The 15,121-nt window shown below is 32.4% G+C and overlaps 1 protein-coding gene across 2 annotated transcripts in view; it reads right to left on the minus strand.

Moving 5' to 3' along the window:
* The window catches only part of LOC145243402 (uncharacterized), a 116,048-nt gene that overhangs the window by 27,328 nt on the left and 73,599 nt on the right, over positions 1–15,121 (minus strand). For both annotated transcript variants that reach the window (XM_080106252.1, XM_080106253.1), the window contains exons 8-11: positions 13,292–13,417; positions 11,938–12,027; positions 7,020–7,108; positions 1,643–1,721 (exon numbers count right to left, since the gene is read on the minus strand). In XM_080106252.1, the coding sequence (XP_079962378.1) occupies positions 1,643–1,721; positions 7,020–7,108; positions 11,938–12,027; positions 13,292–13,417 (384 nt within the window). The remainder of the gene's footprint in view (positions 1–1,642; positions 1,722–7,019; positions 7,109–11,937; positions 12,028–13,291; positions 13,418–15,121) is intronic.

A 15,121-nucleotide genomic window follows, 5' to 3' on the forward strand; every position in this document is an offset into this window, starting at 1 on the left:
ACCCCGCAATCAAAGTTGACCTCATTAAATCATTAAATAGTTAAATAAATTCAAACGTGTTTCCGTTAGTATTTCGCGGTGGCCCAGTGGTTAACGTTGCAATTTTTTTTTTTTCACACTTTAATTTCCAACTTTGCCTCAAGGTTTTGGGTTCGATCCTTCATACTTACCAAAACCTTTTCTTTTATTTAATCTAGTTAATCGAGCACTTGCCATGGAAATAACGATAAAACAAAGACAGGCTCGCAACGTCTCTTCTGGGGAAGAGAGGCTGCAGGGAAGAGAAAAGGGCATCCCCCACTAAACCAGGAAGTCTATTTTGTACTCTGACAAGACAGGATAGCTGTTTTTAGCAGCTCCTGCCCAGATGTGGCAGCAGTACTCCATCCTTGAACGTACTTGGCTTTTATACAGATAAAGAATTGCATCAGTAGTGAGATATCTTCTGGTGCGGTAGAAGGATCCCACAATTTTCCCAGCATCCTTGGCAACAGACCTGATGTACTTGTTTCATTTCAGATCAGGAGTAAAGGTCAAACCCAGAAGCTTGTCAAAACATGGAGCCTCCCCAAGACGAGAGCCATTTATTTCAATTGATGCCAGATGGGGATCAGAGCGTTGATGATGTAAAGATAGAAGCTTGGTTTTGGAAGCATTAAAAGTGACCAGCCACCTTTTCTCTCACTGTACCATGCGCTCAAGATCAAAGGAGAGAGAATCGGAGAGAACTTTGTCATTTACGGCCTTTGATGTGCTGCCATAGATGGTCGTGTCATCAGCATAGATGTCAATGAATGATTTAAGTATGTGTTTTGGGAGATCATTGATGTAGATCAGGAAGAGAGTTGGGCCCAGGATGGACCCCTGAATCATCATGCTAGAAAGAAAATTTATTGATAAGGTCTAAGCAAGAAATGTTCATAGAGAAAGAGAGGAAATAACTGCTGGCTCTTTCTCACTCACTATTCTGTAAGATATCCTTGAAAATGTATATATATTTTTATCATTGAATATATATTTGTGTGTGTGTGTGTGTGTGTGTGTGTGAAAGGGCGCTACACATTACTACATTTAGCTTTGGTTTAGCAAAACCAAAGCACTAGAACAAAATGTCATTTGAAAAGAATGCATTTTCAGTCTGATATTATTCATCTGTTCTCTTCAAAAAGATTAAAACTGAATTTTGAAATTATCTTTATACATCCCCACCACCGTGACTAAAAATCTAATGACTGTACATTTGTAAGAGTGAAAAGTAAAGAAAGCTAAAACAGGAGGGAGGGGGGGGGATTTGAATTTTAACAAAGAATCGAACTACTCTGTGATAAACTGCACCCAGAGACACTGAACTTTAATCATCCAGAAAATTTAGATTCATGTCAGACTTCTTGGCACCTAAAGAACTTTTCTTTTCTTTGAACTAAATTTCCAAGATTTAATCTGCTTTAACAATTATATGAAGTGGAAAGAAACATGGAGCATAAGATTTAAAATGAGGTAAATTTAATTATTTTAATAGGATTTGCCAGATATTAGGGGGAAAAAAAAAAAAAAAAAAAAAAAAAAAAACATGAAAAGAAATTAATCTTGGAAAAAAAAAAATGTAAAAACTAAAGATAATACCAAAATGTGGATTGCTTACTTTGATGGTTTTATCACAGGAACCCGATACAATTTTTGTATCGCTGAAACGAACGCACAAGACAGCAGCCAAATGGCCCCTAAAAAAAAAAAAAAAAAGTGATAGAATAGTATTATGAGCAAAGCTTCATATACAATTACAATTTTCACATAATTGTATAGAAAAAGTTTAATTTTAAATCAAAATATATGAAAGGGAAAAGGTGCTTCTATATTATTATAACTAAAAAATATTTCATTTCAAGTAAAACAAATGGTATCCATGTAATTGTTGTCGTAATTGTTATGCATCCAAAAATTACATAATTGTTATGTCGCAATTGTTATGTATCCAAAAATTACGGAAAATAAGGTAGAAAAATAATTATGAATTAAAAACAGTTTCCGCTAAAGTTTAGATGAGGAATAAAACATTTTGAATTACGTTCATTATGTGATGTAAGCAATAGAACTTAATCTCCCCTGTCAACTTATCTTATTTTAGTAAGTGTAAGTGATTTTGCTTCATTTCACAAATTTCTTCATAATTTTTAGATATGTTACTATTTGAGACCTGACAATTACATAGGTACCATTTGTTTCACTTGACATTCAATATTTTTTTGTTATAATATAGAAGCACCAAGAAAAATTTCTTATTGACTTTCCAAATCCTGAAACGATGCTGAAGCACCCATTTCTTAATCCACTACACTCAAGAGAATCCATAAATTCAGATATTAAAGCTGAATACATAATTCTAAGCCACTATTATGCTTTTAAACAGAAATGGAAACATTCAATATGGAATAGAAATTAAAATTCATCAGTTTTTTTTTTTGTTTTTTTTGTTTTTTTTTTTTTTTACACAGTGATCACCACTTATCAAGGCCCGGAAGCCACTCAGGGATAAGGGTTATTGCACGTACATTACGTTAGTGTGGAGATTTGATGGAGTGTTTACTTAAGGGGGCGGTTCATTAGGAATTTGTTAACATTAGACTTGAAGACATCCAAGTTGTAGTCTGGAGGGAAGCAGTTGGTCATTGGAATCTTCAAGATTATAGAAAAGGAGTTACATACTTCTTTTTGAAAACATCATAAGGTTAAATGAAAAATTTTTTTAGAAACCCTGAGTAATGTTGTATAATTTATTAAATGAAAAATCTTTATTTTCATTACTATTTTTTCTGAATGGTGACATTCACCCTAATAAAAGAATTTTTTAAAAAATTTTTTTTCCTAATTTTGTTGGTGTTGTTAAGTGCAAAGAGTGATTATGGCTAGTGTCTGAAGAAAAATCAATATGCTAAATCTGTATATGAATATGAAATTCCCTCCATCTATAATCAGGGTCCATACAAATTTTCAATATCCATTTTCAAGGCCTTCTCCAAACAAAATTCAAGTTTTAAAAACAAAATTTGATATATATAGAATGATATAAAAAAAAAAAATTATTTTAATTAATATTTAATAATATTTATTTGATTTTCCCTTTCACTACATCAATAAAGTGTATGGATAAGATGGGATAGTTTCGCCATAAAGGGACAACTCTTGTATCGACAATACCAGAAATGTAATTTCAGAACATTTATTTTTATTTTATTTTTAATATTCTAACACAAATGTTTACTTAAGAAACGATTTTCAAGCTCTTTTCAAGACATTTTTCATATTTCCAAGGCCTTTTTAAAGTAACTATAAAACAGGACAAAGCTAAAAATTCAAGACCTTTTCAAGCCTGTGCAAACCCTGTGTAATGGTTTTGGGTTGTATGTAAAAAAAAAAAAAAAAAAAAAAAAAAATCTCACCCGAGGACACTGGTTCTTTAAAAGGGATTGAAACAGAAACATGTATTCACATTTGTAGCCAATAATGTTTGGCTAAATAAATCTTGGTAGTGAAGACAGGATTAAAAGTTCTTATATGGCAATATAATCTGATTACCAATTTCACCGAGGTAGAGATAGACAAACTATGAAGAGGTCATTAGAATAATGTTAAGAGTGTTCATATCCCAGCAGTGGTTCTTAATTACAAAAGAATTAAATTAAATTCAGTGGCATGGGGAACCACAAGAGAACCAGTGCATTTCCACAGGTGCATTTCAATTCAGTGCAGGATCTCTTCTACTGTGCATAGCAATGCAGTGCTATTGGTTATGTGCCAAATTAACCAGTAACCATACAACTGGGTTCATTTTTCCTTCATTTTCAGGTTCTGTCTTTATCCTATTGTATGACTCACTGGGTCAAAACTGGCAGAGAAACCAGATTTGTCAGCAATATCTCATCTTTGCAATAACTAGTTTTAGATTATAATTTTGCATAAAGCCCCCCCCCTCCTTTTTTTTTTTTTTGTTTTTTTTTTTAGTAAAACTCAATATGGTACAAGAAGACTTAAAATACATTATGCTGTTTAAAATATACAACTCAGCTTACAAAACACGCATGATGTACATTTGAAAAATTGAACACGCCAGATAGAGGGAAGTACTTCCCAAAATACTGCAACACAAATATGCCACCACGGATTTTTTTTTTTTTTTTTTTACAAAGGCATCACCACATATTAAGGCCAAGAGGCCACTCAAAGATAAGGGTTAAAGAGTGTACAGTAGACAATTGGACAATAAAGTAATCATTAGTAATAGAAATTCGGTAAATTTGTTAACTTATATGGAACGGCTCATCAAAAACTTGTTTACGTTAGACTTGAAGACAACTATACTGTAGTCAGCTGGAAAGCAGGAAAACGGAAGACAATTCCATAGTCGTGCAGTTCTAAGAAAGAAACTTTGTTCATGGAATCTACATTTAGGTTTAGACACAGATGAAGAGTGGGGAAATTATTGATAGTGTTTTCTGCTAGGGGGGTGTTTCTTGTGAAAGTTTGGCGAGGGGAGGACCATAGATTTGAGCTCAGTTGAGCACTTTCCATGAAAATAACGATAAAGCAGAGACAAACTCGCAACATCTCTTCTGTGAGAAAGAGGTTGCAGGGAAGAGAAAAGGACATCCCCTACGAGGCTACAAAGTCTATTTTGAACTCTATCAAGGCAGGATAAGTCCTTTCTAGCAGCTCCTGTTCAGATGTGGCAACAGTACTCCATCCTTGGATGTACCTGGCTCTTATATAGATAGAGAATTGCATCAGCAGTCAGATATCTACTGGATTGATAGAAGGATCCGACAATTTTTCCAGCGGCCTTGGCAATGGATTTAATGTATGTGTTCCATTTCAGATCAGGAGTAAATATCAAGAAATTTCAAGCCCAGAAGCTTGTCAAAACATGAGGCCTCCAAGATGAGAGCCATTCATTTCAATTGATGCCAGATGGAGAGCAGAGCATTGATGATGTAAAGATAAAAGCTTGGTTTTAGATGCATTAAAAATAAGCCATCTCTTTCCCCATTGTACCACTTGCTCAAAATCAAAGGAGAGAGAATCGGAGAGAACTTGGTCATTTACGGTCATAGATGTGCTACCATAGATAGTAGTGTCATCAGCATAAATGTCTATGAATGATGTAAGGATGTGATTTAGAAGATTATTGATGTAGATCAGGAAGAGAGTTGTGCCCAGGATGGGTCCCTGAGGGACTCCAGCATTAATACTGTGAGCTTCTGATTTCTGCCCCTCAACCACTACTCTTATGAACCTATCAGAGAGAAATGATTTAATAATTGAGAAGACATTTCCAGCTATACCTTAACTGGAGATTTTGTGAAGTAAACCTTTATGCCATACTCTATCAAAGGCCTTTGATATGTCAAGAGCAATTGCCCTAGAAAGGTAGCCTCTGTCGAGAAATTTTCTAATCCTATTGTTACAGAATGGATTGAGAGAGAGAGAGAGAGGTGAGTAAACGTGGAGTGTAGACACGTTTACCAGAACCGAGGGTCAGCTGACCAGATTACGTATGAGTGACGTGGTCAGGTTGGCTAGATCTGTGAGACTGGATTTGGACTTTGAAGACGGACAGCTTAATAGCTGTTCCCTCCCCTCCACTGGGGGTGGGGGATGCTGACGTGTTCAAAGCAAGCAAGATTCACTTCCATATTCTGTGTCGACATCTGGAAGGAAAATAAAAAAACTATAAAACCAATTCATCGTCTTGGAGTGATAAATCTTCGTCTAACAGGTACCAGTCTCCCTCCAGGAGAAGATGAATTCCAGATGGATCAACATCGACGACACATGAAGTAAGGTATGTCGAAGAAAATGCATGTAATACACGCACACAACCGCATATGAAACTAGACGATCATACGCACACGGAATTCTTTTATGACACGCATAATCTCCTTTCATTCTAATAATAATCATTCCATGACAACAAATACAATTATGGTCCTCCCCTTTTATGTTATACACCAAATGTCAATCTGGTGCCCCTCTATGATAACCCTAGTGATAACTTCAATGATAACTATGTAACACTATGAGATGTAACTGTAAGCACATCTGCTGTAGATCTAGCAGAATGGAAACCATATTGCGTGTCACTAAGGTTATTTTTGCTGAGATGGTTGATTAATTCTCTATTTAACAGATTCCAGCAACTTACTCATGACGCACAGGAGACTTATTGGCCTGTACTGAGAGGGAGAGGAGCGATCACCTGAATTCTTAAATACAGGGCATGCTGATGAGATTTTCCAGGGTGATGGGAAGCAATTCTTAAGACAGCGTTTAAATAGTTTTGTAAGAACATTCTGCATGTAAAATAATATAAAATAAAATACGCATCAAGTACGCTTGAAAGTCCATCACAATGCAATATTAGGAAAATAAATATTTTACTTGCTTGAAATTTAAATATATTTTGGACTGTAACTCCATCCTCAGTATGCTGTTTTCTTTCTGATGATGGCATTTGACTAAGAAATATATTTAAATTATAAATTTCAAGCATGTAAAATATTTGCTTATTGTCATAATATTGCGTTGTGATTTGGCTTTCAAGCGCACTTGATACATATTTTATTCAAATTAAATTAACGTTTCTATAGTGGAACTCACACCCTTGACACACACACACACATTATATATATATATATAAAATCGTACATATATATACATGCATGTATTGAACCAATAAAGTTTAAACGGCATAGCTTGTTTGTTCCACCATTATATCTTAAGTTGCTTCTATTTGTGTCTATCTGTTAAATCCCTGCATTCTTCTGCCTCCTATAAATCTAAATTTCTTATATACACATTAAACAATGTTTCAAGCAAACTACATTAACTTCTTATACAAATGAAATTTCAGATATAAAAGAAATTAAACAAAAAAAAATGTGGCATATTCAATATTTCATTTGATGTAGTAATTTTTAAATACAAGTAGTTCAAAAGGAAAAATAAAGAGGAAGTTCTTTACTTACCTGAGTTTCATTTTACACTCTCCTGTTCGGATATCCCAAACTTTAAGAGTTTTATCATAAGATCCACTTATCACTTTTTCATCATCAGCCTTCATTGGAAATTAGAAAAACAAAACCCCATTAAATGAGTGTTTTAATAGAATACAATTATTAAATTAGTTTTTATAATAAATACCCTTCACCAACCCAATTAGCGGCAAAAAAAAAAAAAAAAAAAAAAAAAATCACTTATTTCACTGTAAAGGTCCCCAGATACCAGAAAACTTTCTACTCTAATAGTTACTTTTCTCAGACTGCCTGCTTTTGGAATTCTCTTCCTGCTCCCGACTGTACCAACGTGAAAAAATTTAAATGTAATACCAACAACCATGTTGCTGAACAACCCCCTCCCCTCCAACTTGGGATGTTCTCTATAAATTTGGTTCCTAATTCATAGTAGCTCCTTACATCTCCATCTTGTTTAGCGTGAATAAAAAATAACATTAAAAAATATGTATAATATTACAAAATACATTACAAGGTGCAAATATTTGATATTCCACATCCTAAATCCATTTAAAAATCCTGAAAATATTTTGGAGTTGGGTCCAGAGGGCAATTTTGGGTCTAATTTAGAAGTGAACCTGTTTATGCGTAGGAAGAGGGAGAGGGGCAATATATTCCGTCAAGTTCAGATTCGGAAGGTGCAGATTAGATGGCTAAAGTTTATATCAACATTAGAAAAAACTTAGATAAAAAAAAAATTTTTTTTTAAATAAATAAAATTTTTTTAAAAATGCCTATTGGGCTTGTCCTGAGTGAATGGGAGGTAATTCTCATTTTAAATTAGTTACTTCCCTTTAAACTGAGTTCTTAAACGTTAAAGAATTTGAAGAAATTGAGACAACAGATCATACTACGGATTAGTCAGTTAAAGTAATTTCTAACTTCCGGCGTAGCGCTACCAGAAGTGATAAAGTGGACAAGGCAAATCAGTTCCTTAGCGTTTCTCTCATGTCTATATTTGTTATTTTGATAATTTTATTTTTATACTTTAATACACTTATGTTTATAAAATCTATACTCCTATAAATTCGATTTTCTTTTGCGTGTATTGATATTCATATTAAAAACTTTTCTACTTATTTAAAAAAAAAAAATACAATTTTCTTATATATGAGTTGTGGAAATGCATTCACTAGCAAAAGATCTAGCTAATTTGCATATTCTTTTAAACATTCATTTTAATTTATTCCCTATTAGTTTTTTCGGTTTTCTTATGGGATGATCATCTAGAGTTAACTATTATGTGTAATTATATTCATGCAGATATTCTACATGATTTATACTTGCATAATATTTGCATAAAATCTTTACATTAAACAAAAAATTGTTTCCATATATATTTATGCATACGTATATATTTTTGTTTAATCTATTAGTCTATCTATCTATAAAAGTGAACGTGTGTGTACATTTCCCTATGCAATAACTGTCAATTTTTAGTCTATAGACTCGAAAATTGATATATAGGGTATTGAGATTTGGGAAAATCAATGTGATCGGGTTTTGGCCAGAAATTTTTCTATTAAGGGGTCAAAGTTCAACGATTTGACTTTTAAGAACTCTACCAAACTCCGACAATTTGGGGTCTAAACACTTGCCATTTTAGATATAGGTTCCTTGGACATCGAGCTAACTTAATAACTTTATTTGAGCCCCCCAAAAAATAGGGGTTAAATTAAAAAAAAAATTGAACGCGTTTTTTCTTTTTTTGTTCAACGTACCCCTCCAAACACCCGGGCAACGTCGGGCGTAAATGCTAGTTTCAAATAAAATAAAAACTTTCAGCTTTTTTTAACTTTATTAAAAGTGAAAATTAAGACCAATTGTGTTAGTTTTATCTGTAAAATTTTGTGAATTTTTATTGAATATTTTTCAATGAAGATTTTTCTTATATTCTATTTCAAGAAATCACTTCACAATAGAAATACTGAAGAACAATAAAAGTGAAGGAACTGATTTACCTTGTCACTGCTTCTGGTAGTGCTATACTGGATATTAAGTATGTTAACTGACGATAACCCATACTAGTTAACATTGGATGGAATTAGGTGGCTTAGCCTAGTGGGAAGGAGAGGAATGAATAATTTGAAAAGAATAGATAATACTGATTATTATTTGTAGAAAAAAATCTATTGGAGAATTAAAAAAAAAAAAAAAAAAAAAAAAAAAAAAAAAAAAAAATAGTTAATATTAATTACTATTTGGTTAATATTAGTGGGTTGATTGGTTGGTTGTTTTATGGCATATCAACACTTTCCAAGTTATTTTATGCCGAATCCAGTGATTCGGAAAAATTTTTTTAATAAAATATATTTGTTTTTTTTCAAGTTGGTTTCTATTTAACCCATAGTTAGGACCCTAACAGATACTACCACTCCAGGTCAGAGTGGACCTAGGAGCAATAGTAATTAAAGGGTGGCTCTACACTAACTGAAGCCCGCAAGCTGGAGCCTCACCATCGACTACATATATATATATATATATATATATATATATATATTTTTTTTTTTTTTTACATGGAGGTCACCACTTATCAAGACCCGGAAGCCACTCGGGATAAGGGTTATTGCATGTACAGTAATTGATGAGATAGTGTCGTAATAATTGTTAGTATTGAAGATTTGATAAAGTGTCTTAAGGGGGCGGTTCATCAGGAATTTGTTTATGTTGGACTTGAAAACATCTAAGTTGTAGTCAGGTGAGAAACAGGTAAGTGGAAGAGAGTTCCACAGCCGTGCAGTTCTAAGAAAGAAGCTTTGTTCATAGAATCTACGCTTTGATTTAGGCACAGTTAAAGAGTGGGGTAAATTACTGACAGTAGTTTCAGCTAGACGGGTGTTTATCGTGAAAGATTGGCGAGGGGTGACCAGAGATTGGAGCTCAGATGAGCACTTGTCATGGAAATAACGATAAAACAGACAGGCTTGCAATATCTTCTGTGGGTTGGTTGGTTAGTTGTTTTTGTTTTATGGCATATCAACCCTTTTCAGGTTATTTAATGCCGAATTCAAAGATTTAAGAAAAATTTTTTAATAGAATACATTTGTTGTTTTCAAGTCGGTTTCTATTTAACCCATAGTTGGAACCCTAACAGGTACTACCACTCCGGGCCAGAGTGGACCTGGGAGCAATGGCAATTAAAGGGTGGCTCTACACTTCTCAAAGCCCACAAGCTGGGGTCTCACCACTGGATATAGTTTAAGATCATATCCAGGACCCTCTTCTATGGGAGAGAGGTTTCAGGGAAGAGAAAAGGGCATCCTCCATTAAGCCACAAAGTCTATTTTGTACTCTGTCAAGGCAGGATGGGCTGTTTTTAGTGGCTCCTGCCCAAATGTGTCAGCAGTACTCCATCCTTGGACGTACTTGGCATTTATATAGATAGAGAATTGCATCAGTAGTGAGATATCTTCTGGTGTGGTAGAAGCATCCCACAATTTTCCCAGAGACCTTGGCAACAGACTTGATGTACATGTCCCATTTCAGATCGGGAGTAAAGGTCAAACCTAGAAGCTTGTTAAAACATGGAGCCTCCTCAAGACGAGAGCCATTCATTTCAATTGATGCCAGATGGGGATCAGAGCGTTGATGATGTAAAGATATAGTTTAAGGTCATATCCAGGACCATTAGTGGGTTGAAGTAGATGACTTTGCATAGTGAGAGAGGGTTCATTAAAATGCGTGTTGTTTTTTTTTGTTTTTGTTTTTTTTTCAGGGAAACTTATGCCACCATACTCATAGGTGTCGTACTTTATTTTGCTTTTTTGCAAATTTGTCAACTTTTATTTTAAAAAAAAGTTTCTATTAGAGATTTTTTTTTCCTCAATGTAAACATTTTGTAAATTTGAATGAGAATTTGTAAGTTAAACCAATATAACTGATTCCATGCCTGATGAAAAGGTATATTGTTGAAGCTGAGTTGTTTTTTAAATAAATGTTTATTTAAAAGACAAAAAAAAAAAAAATCTGTGTTGTATTAGCTTAACTTATAAAATTCTAATTTAAATTTTACAAAAATGCTTACATCGAGGGGGGGGAAAAAAAAAACTATAATTCACTTCATACAAGCCATGCGCAATCATCCTGATTGGAATATTTGAGGGCAAAATCCATCTTTAAAATCACAGATTTTCTAGTTCTATTATGCTACAAAAAAAAAAAAAAAAAAAAAAAAAAAAAACACACACACACACACACACACACAAAAACTGATTCTATACTCAATGAAGACGTAATATTGTTGGAACTTAGTCAATTTTAAATAAAACAATGTTTATTTAAAAAAATCAAAAAAAAAAAAAATCAGGGATGTATTGGATTCTTAACTTTCAAATTCTAATCAAAATTTCTATTTAGTTATAAAAAATAATTAAGACTAGTTGAATCTATATTCAGAAAACAGACTTAGAGCTGATCGCATGTTTAAAGGGTAGAGATCAATAAATTAAACCCCAGTAGTGCAGGAAATTAGTTAAATGCACAGTGAAATAATTTTAGTTTTTAATTTTAATTTTGTTTGCACATTTAGATTTAAGGTAGACAAATATGATAATCTTCAAGTTTAAAATGAGTCATTTCTCTGACCGATTTTTTAAAATTTTATTTTAGATCATTATTCAAAGATTTATATTAGCAGTCATCTGAGCAAAGCTAAGTAATTTTTAAAGATAAATTTTAGTGAAGTATGTTATTATACTGCTAATAACATGGTATAATAATAACAAATGAAAATTGGCTGGTCAAAAGCAAAATTTAATTTGTCAGTTGACATGCTATTTTGTTCAGACTTTGAAAATTCCACAACTTTATATATTAGATGGAAATAGTTTATTTTAACTGTAAAAATGTTTATTTTTCTTCTATAGAAACTCACCTGTAGACATCGGACTGTATCCAAGTGGCCTACCATAGTCACCTTACAAGCTATACTTGACCACCTATCCTGAGTTGACAAGTCCCAAACCTATGAATAGTAAAAAAGATGTATAAAAAAAAAAATTTCAAATATTTTAGTACACATTTTATTGATTTATAATTATGGTTTGTGCAGAATTCCCTTTATATAAGAAACAAAAATAAAGAAAAATCTGTATGATATATGTACTGTGATGAAACGAAAATACCAAATTCCAAAAATTATGTAAATTGATCAAGAAGTTTTATTTTTATAAGGAAAATCATTTTAAAGCAATTAATGGGCATTTGTAAGCATTACAACGTAAACCTTGCAAGTTTGAATTATTGAGTTTTTTTTTTTTGTTTTTTTTTTTAATTGTTTTCAAAATGGCAGACAAGACAGTTGTTCTGTTACTCATAAAATTTGATTTTATTATTTAAAATTTTTTTAAATCTTTGCATTCCAAATTCATTCTACGTGGAGACACTGGTCTGTTAACTAGACCAACACGGGTGGCTCGAAGTCGAGTACATCTATCTATCCGTGTTGTGCGTAACTTCTATATGTAAATCTAAATTCCACCATTTCTTTTGTTTCTTTGCTTAGTATTTTCTTACATGTCCATATACTTATATTTTATTCACTTATTTTAAAACAAATTAATTACTAAAACAGATTGGTTTTCTCACAATACTTAGTAGATACACAATTTCTTCTTAATGTTAAAAGGGGAATCTATCTCCAATCTTACGGTTATTTATTTAGAACTTTAAAATTCAAATGTAAAATTTGTTGGATTTTTTTGATTACTATTCTTATTTAATACTTGAGAGAAAAAGGAATAAATAAGACCGAGTCATAGATATGAGGGTCGTCCTAAAAGTAAAACCTATGTTTTTTTCAGCTTAAAATGTTGAAGAGCTACAAAGACAGGAATGGTACCATTAAAACAATTTATTTTTCTACATAATCATCACCATTGTTAATGCATTTTTGCAAAAAGTTCAATGACATATTGCTGCTTCTGATGCAAGTCCATGACAGGAGTTGCTTTCTTAGAAACTCACACTTAATATCTGTATTCCACTAAAGAATTTGCCATATATAAAAAAAAAATAAATAAATAAATTAAAAAAAAAAATCAATTTTGAAACAATTCAAAAAATTGTTCTGCACTGGAATTTTAATTAGAATGATTGAATCCTACTACTGAATATATCAATTTTTTGTAAGTGTCTTAAAATGAAGACTATATTTGACTATAGAATATTTGATTCCACTTTAGTCAATCAAATTACAGGGTTCAATTTTAAAAATAAAATCCACTCACCTTAATTGTTTTATCAGAAGAGCCGCTCACTAATCGGTTCCCTTCTAAATGTAGACATCTTACAGTTCCACTGTGGCCGACTAACGTCTGTACTGACCATGGAGCATTTGTCCGAATATTCCAAACCTGGAAAAAGGAAAATGAAGTCAACAAATACAGGAACTCGATAGGAGGCCCACAATCCAATTTAATCACAGGTAATCAAATTTGTTTTAAATGTTTATTTCCAAATTGAACTAAATATTATAATTAATTCATAGAAAACTGAATTCATGCAAAATTTGAGTGGCAGACAGCATTAATCCAATAAAGGACATCAAATTTGTTTGTGACGTGGAAGAGATGTTTGGATTGCTGTGTAAGTTTTAAGATTACTATTATTATATTACTAGAGAAAGATGTATCTTTAGTCTCACCAGGGACTATAGCAACTTATATCTTAGGTTTTAGTGAAAACCAAATTAACAGCAACACACACACACACATTCATTGGCTAAAAAAATATTCAAAATTTCTAAGTGAAAAACTCAAATTATTTAAAATCCAACTTTCCTCAAACTTACTCTTACACTGCAAACTAAACTTTACTGACTTTTAATCTAAAAAATTCAGATTTTTATTACCAAGACGAGATTTTCATTGCTGAAAGGGGATATATATTAAAAAACAAAAAAAAAAACATCAAACGATACTCAAATTGGCAAATATCTTTAACTTGTTTTCTTTACTTTTCTGCAACACTTCTCACTGCCCACCACAAAGTAAACATTTTATTCCTTTTAATTTTCAAGCTACAGTATAGCAATAAAGAAAATTCACGCTTACTAAAACTTATGAAAACCAACATTCCCTCAACGAGTAATAACTAGGGCTATGACAACAGAATATTCTTTTCCTCGTTTTGACTCGAGTATATATCCAACACAGTTAGACACAGTTAATCAACCGAGAACCACATCACTATATAAAAGCATATAAGATATCAACGGATACACACTAGAGTCAAAACAATGAAAATAATATGCTGTTATCCTAGGCCTAATGACAACATTTACAGGATAGTGGGTGGGGGTCAACAAGTAAAAAAAATGGACTGACCATCTTGGCTAAAGAAATGGACAACTAATGGATTTGGTGAGGACTGCTGATAGATATCACACACCCACTTGGTCAACCAGCAAGAAGGTCGCAGGAGTCATTGGGACAAGAAAATTGAAATTGGCTAACTCAGGACAGTCTTAAGCCTGTCATTGTGTTCTGCATCAACAGGACACTTGCCAATGATGACAGATCAAATAAATAAAAATATGTCTCAGTCTGTAGTTATTAAAAGGACCGCAATCAAAATTAATTCCCTGTTGATTGAAATTAAAGTGAGGACACTTAAGATTTCTTGAGAATTGTTTCAAGCTTATTGCAATTTTTGCTTATTAAAGTACTGTGTGAGAGAAAATACTTTCTAAATTCAGGAAAAGTCAATCGGCATAAAAAATAAGTTTTTGTTGATGATGAAACTAATTTTCCTACCAACATATTTTATTAAAGAATTTGGTTCTTGTCGAAAACAAAAATAAAGAAAAATCTTGATGCATGTACCCGTGACAAAGTGAAAATGTATTTTAAAAATTACGTAAATTGATCAAGTAGTTTTATTCTTATAAGGAAAATCATTTTTAAGCGATTAATTACAACATAAATCTCGTAAGTTTTTATTGATTTATCTCGCTTTGATTTTTTTTTTTTTTTTTTTTTTTTAGATAGTTTACAAAATGGTGGACAAGACAGTCGCTCTTCTGTTACTGATAAAATTTGATTTTATTTAAATTTAAT

Source organism: Euprymna scolopes, chromosome 22, assembly GCF_053919585.1.
Source record: "Euprymna scolopes isolate OS-2025 chromosome 22, ASM5391958v1, whole genome shotgun sequence".
Classification (NCBI taxonomy): Eukaryota; Metazoa; Mollusca; class Cephalopoda; order Sepiida; family Sepiolidae; genus Euprymna; species Euprymna scolopes.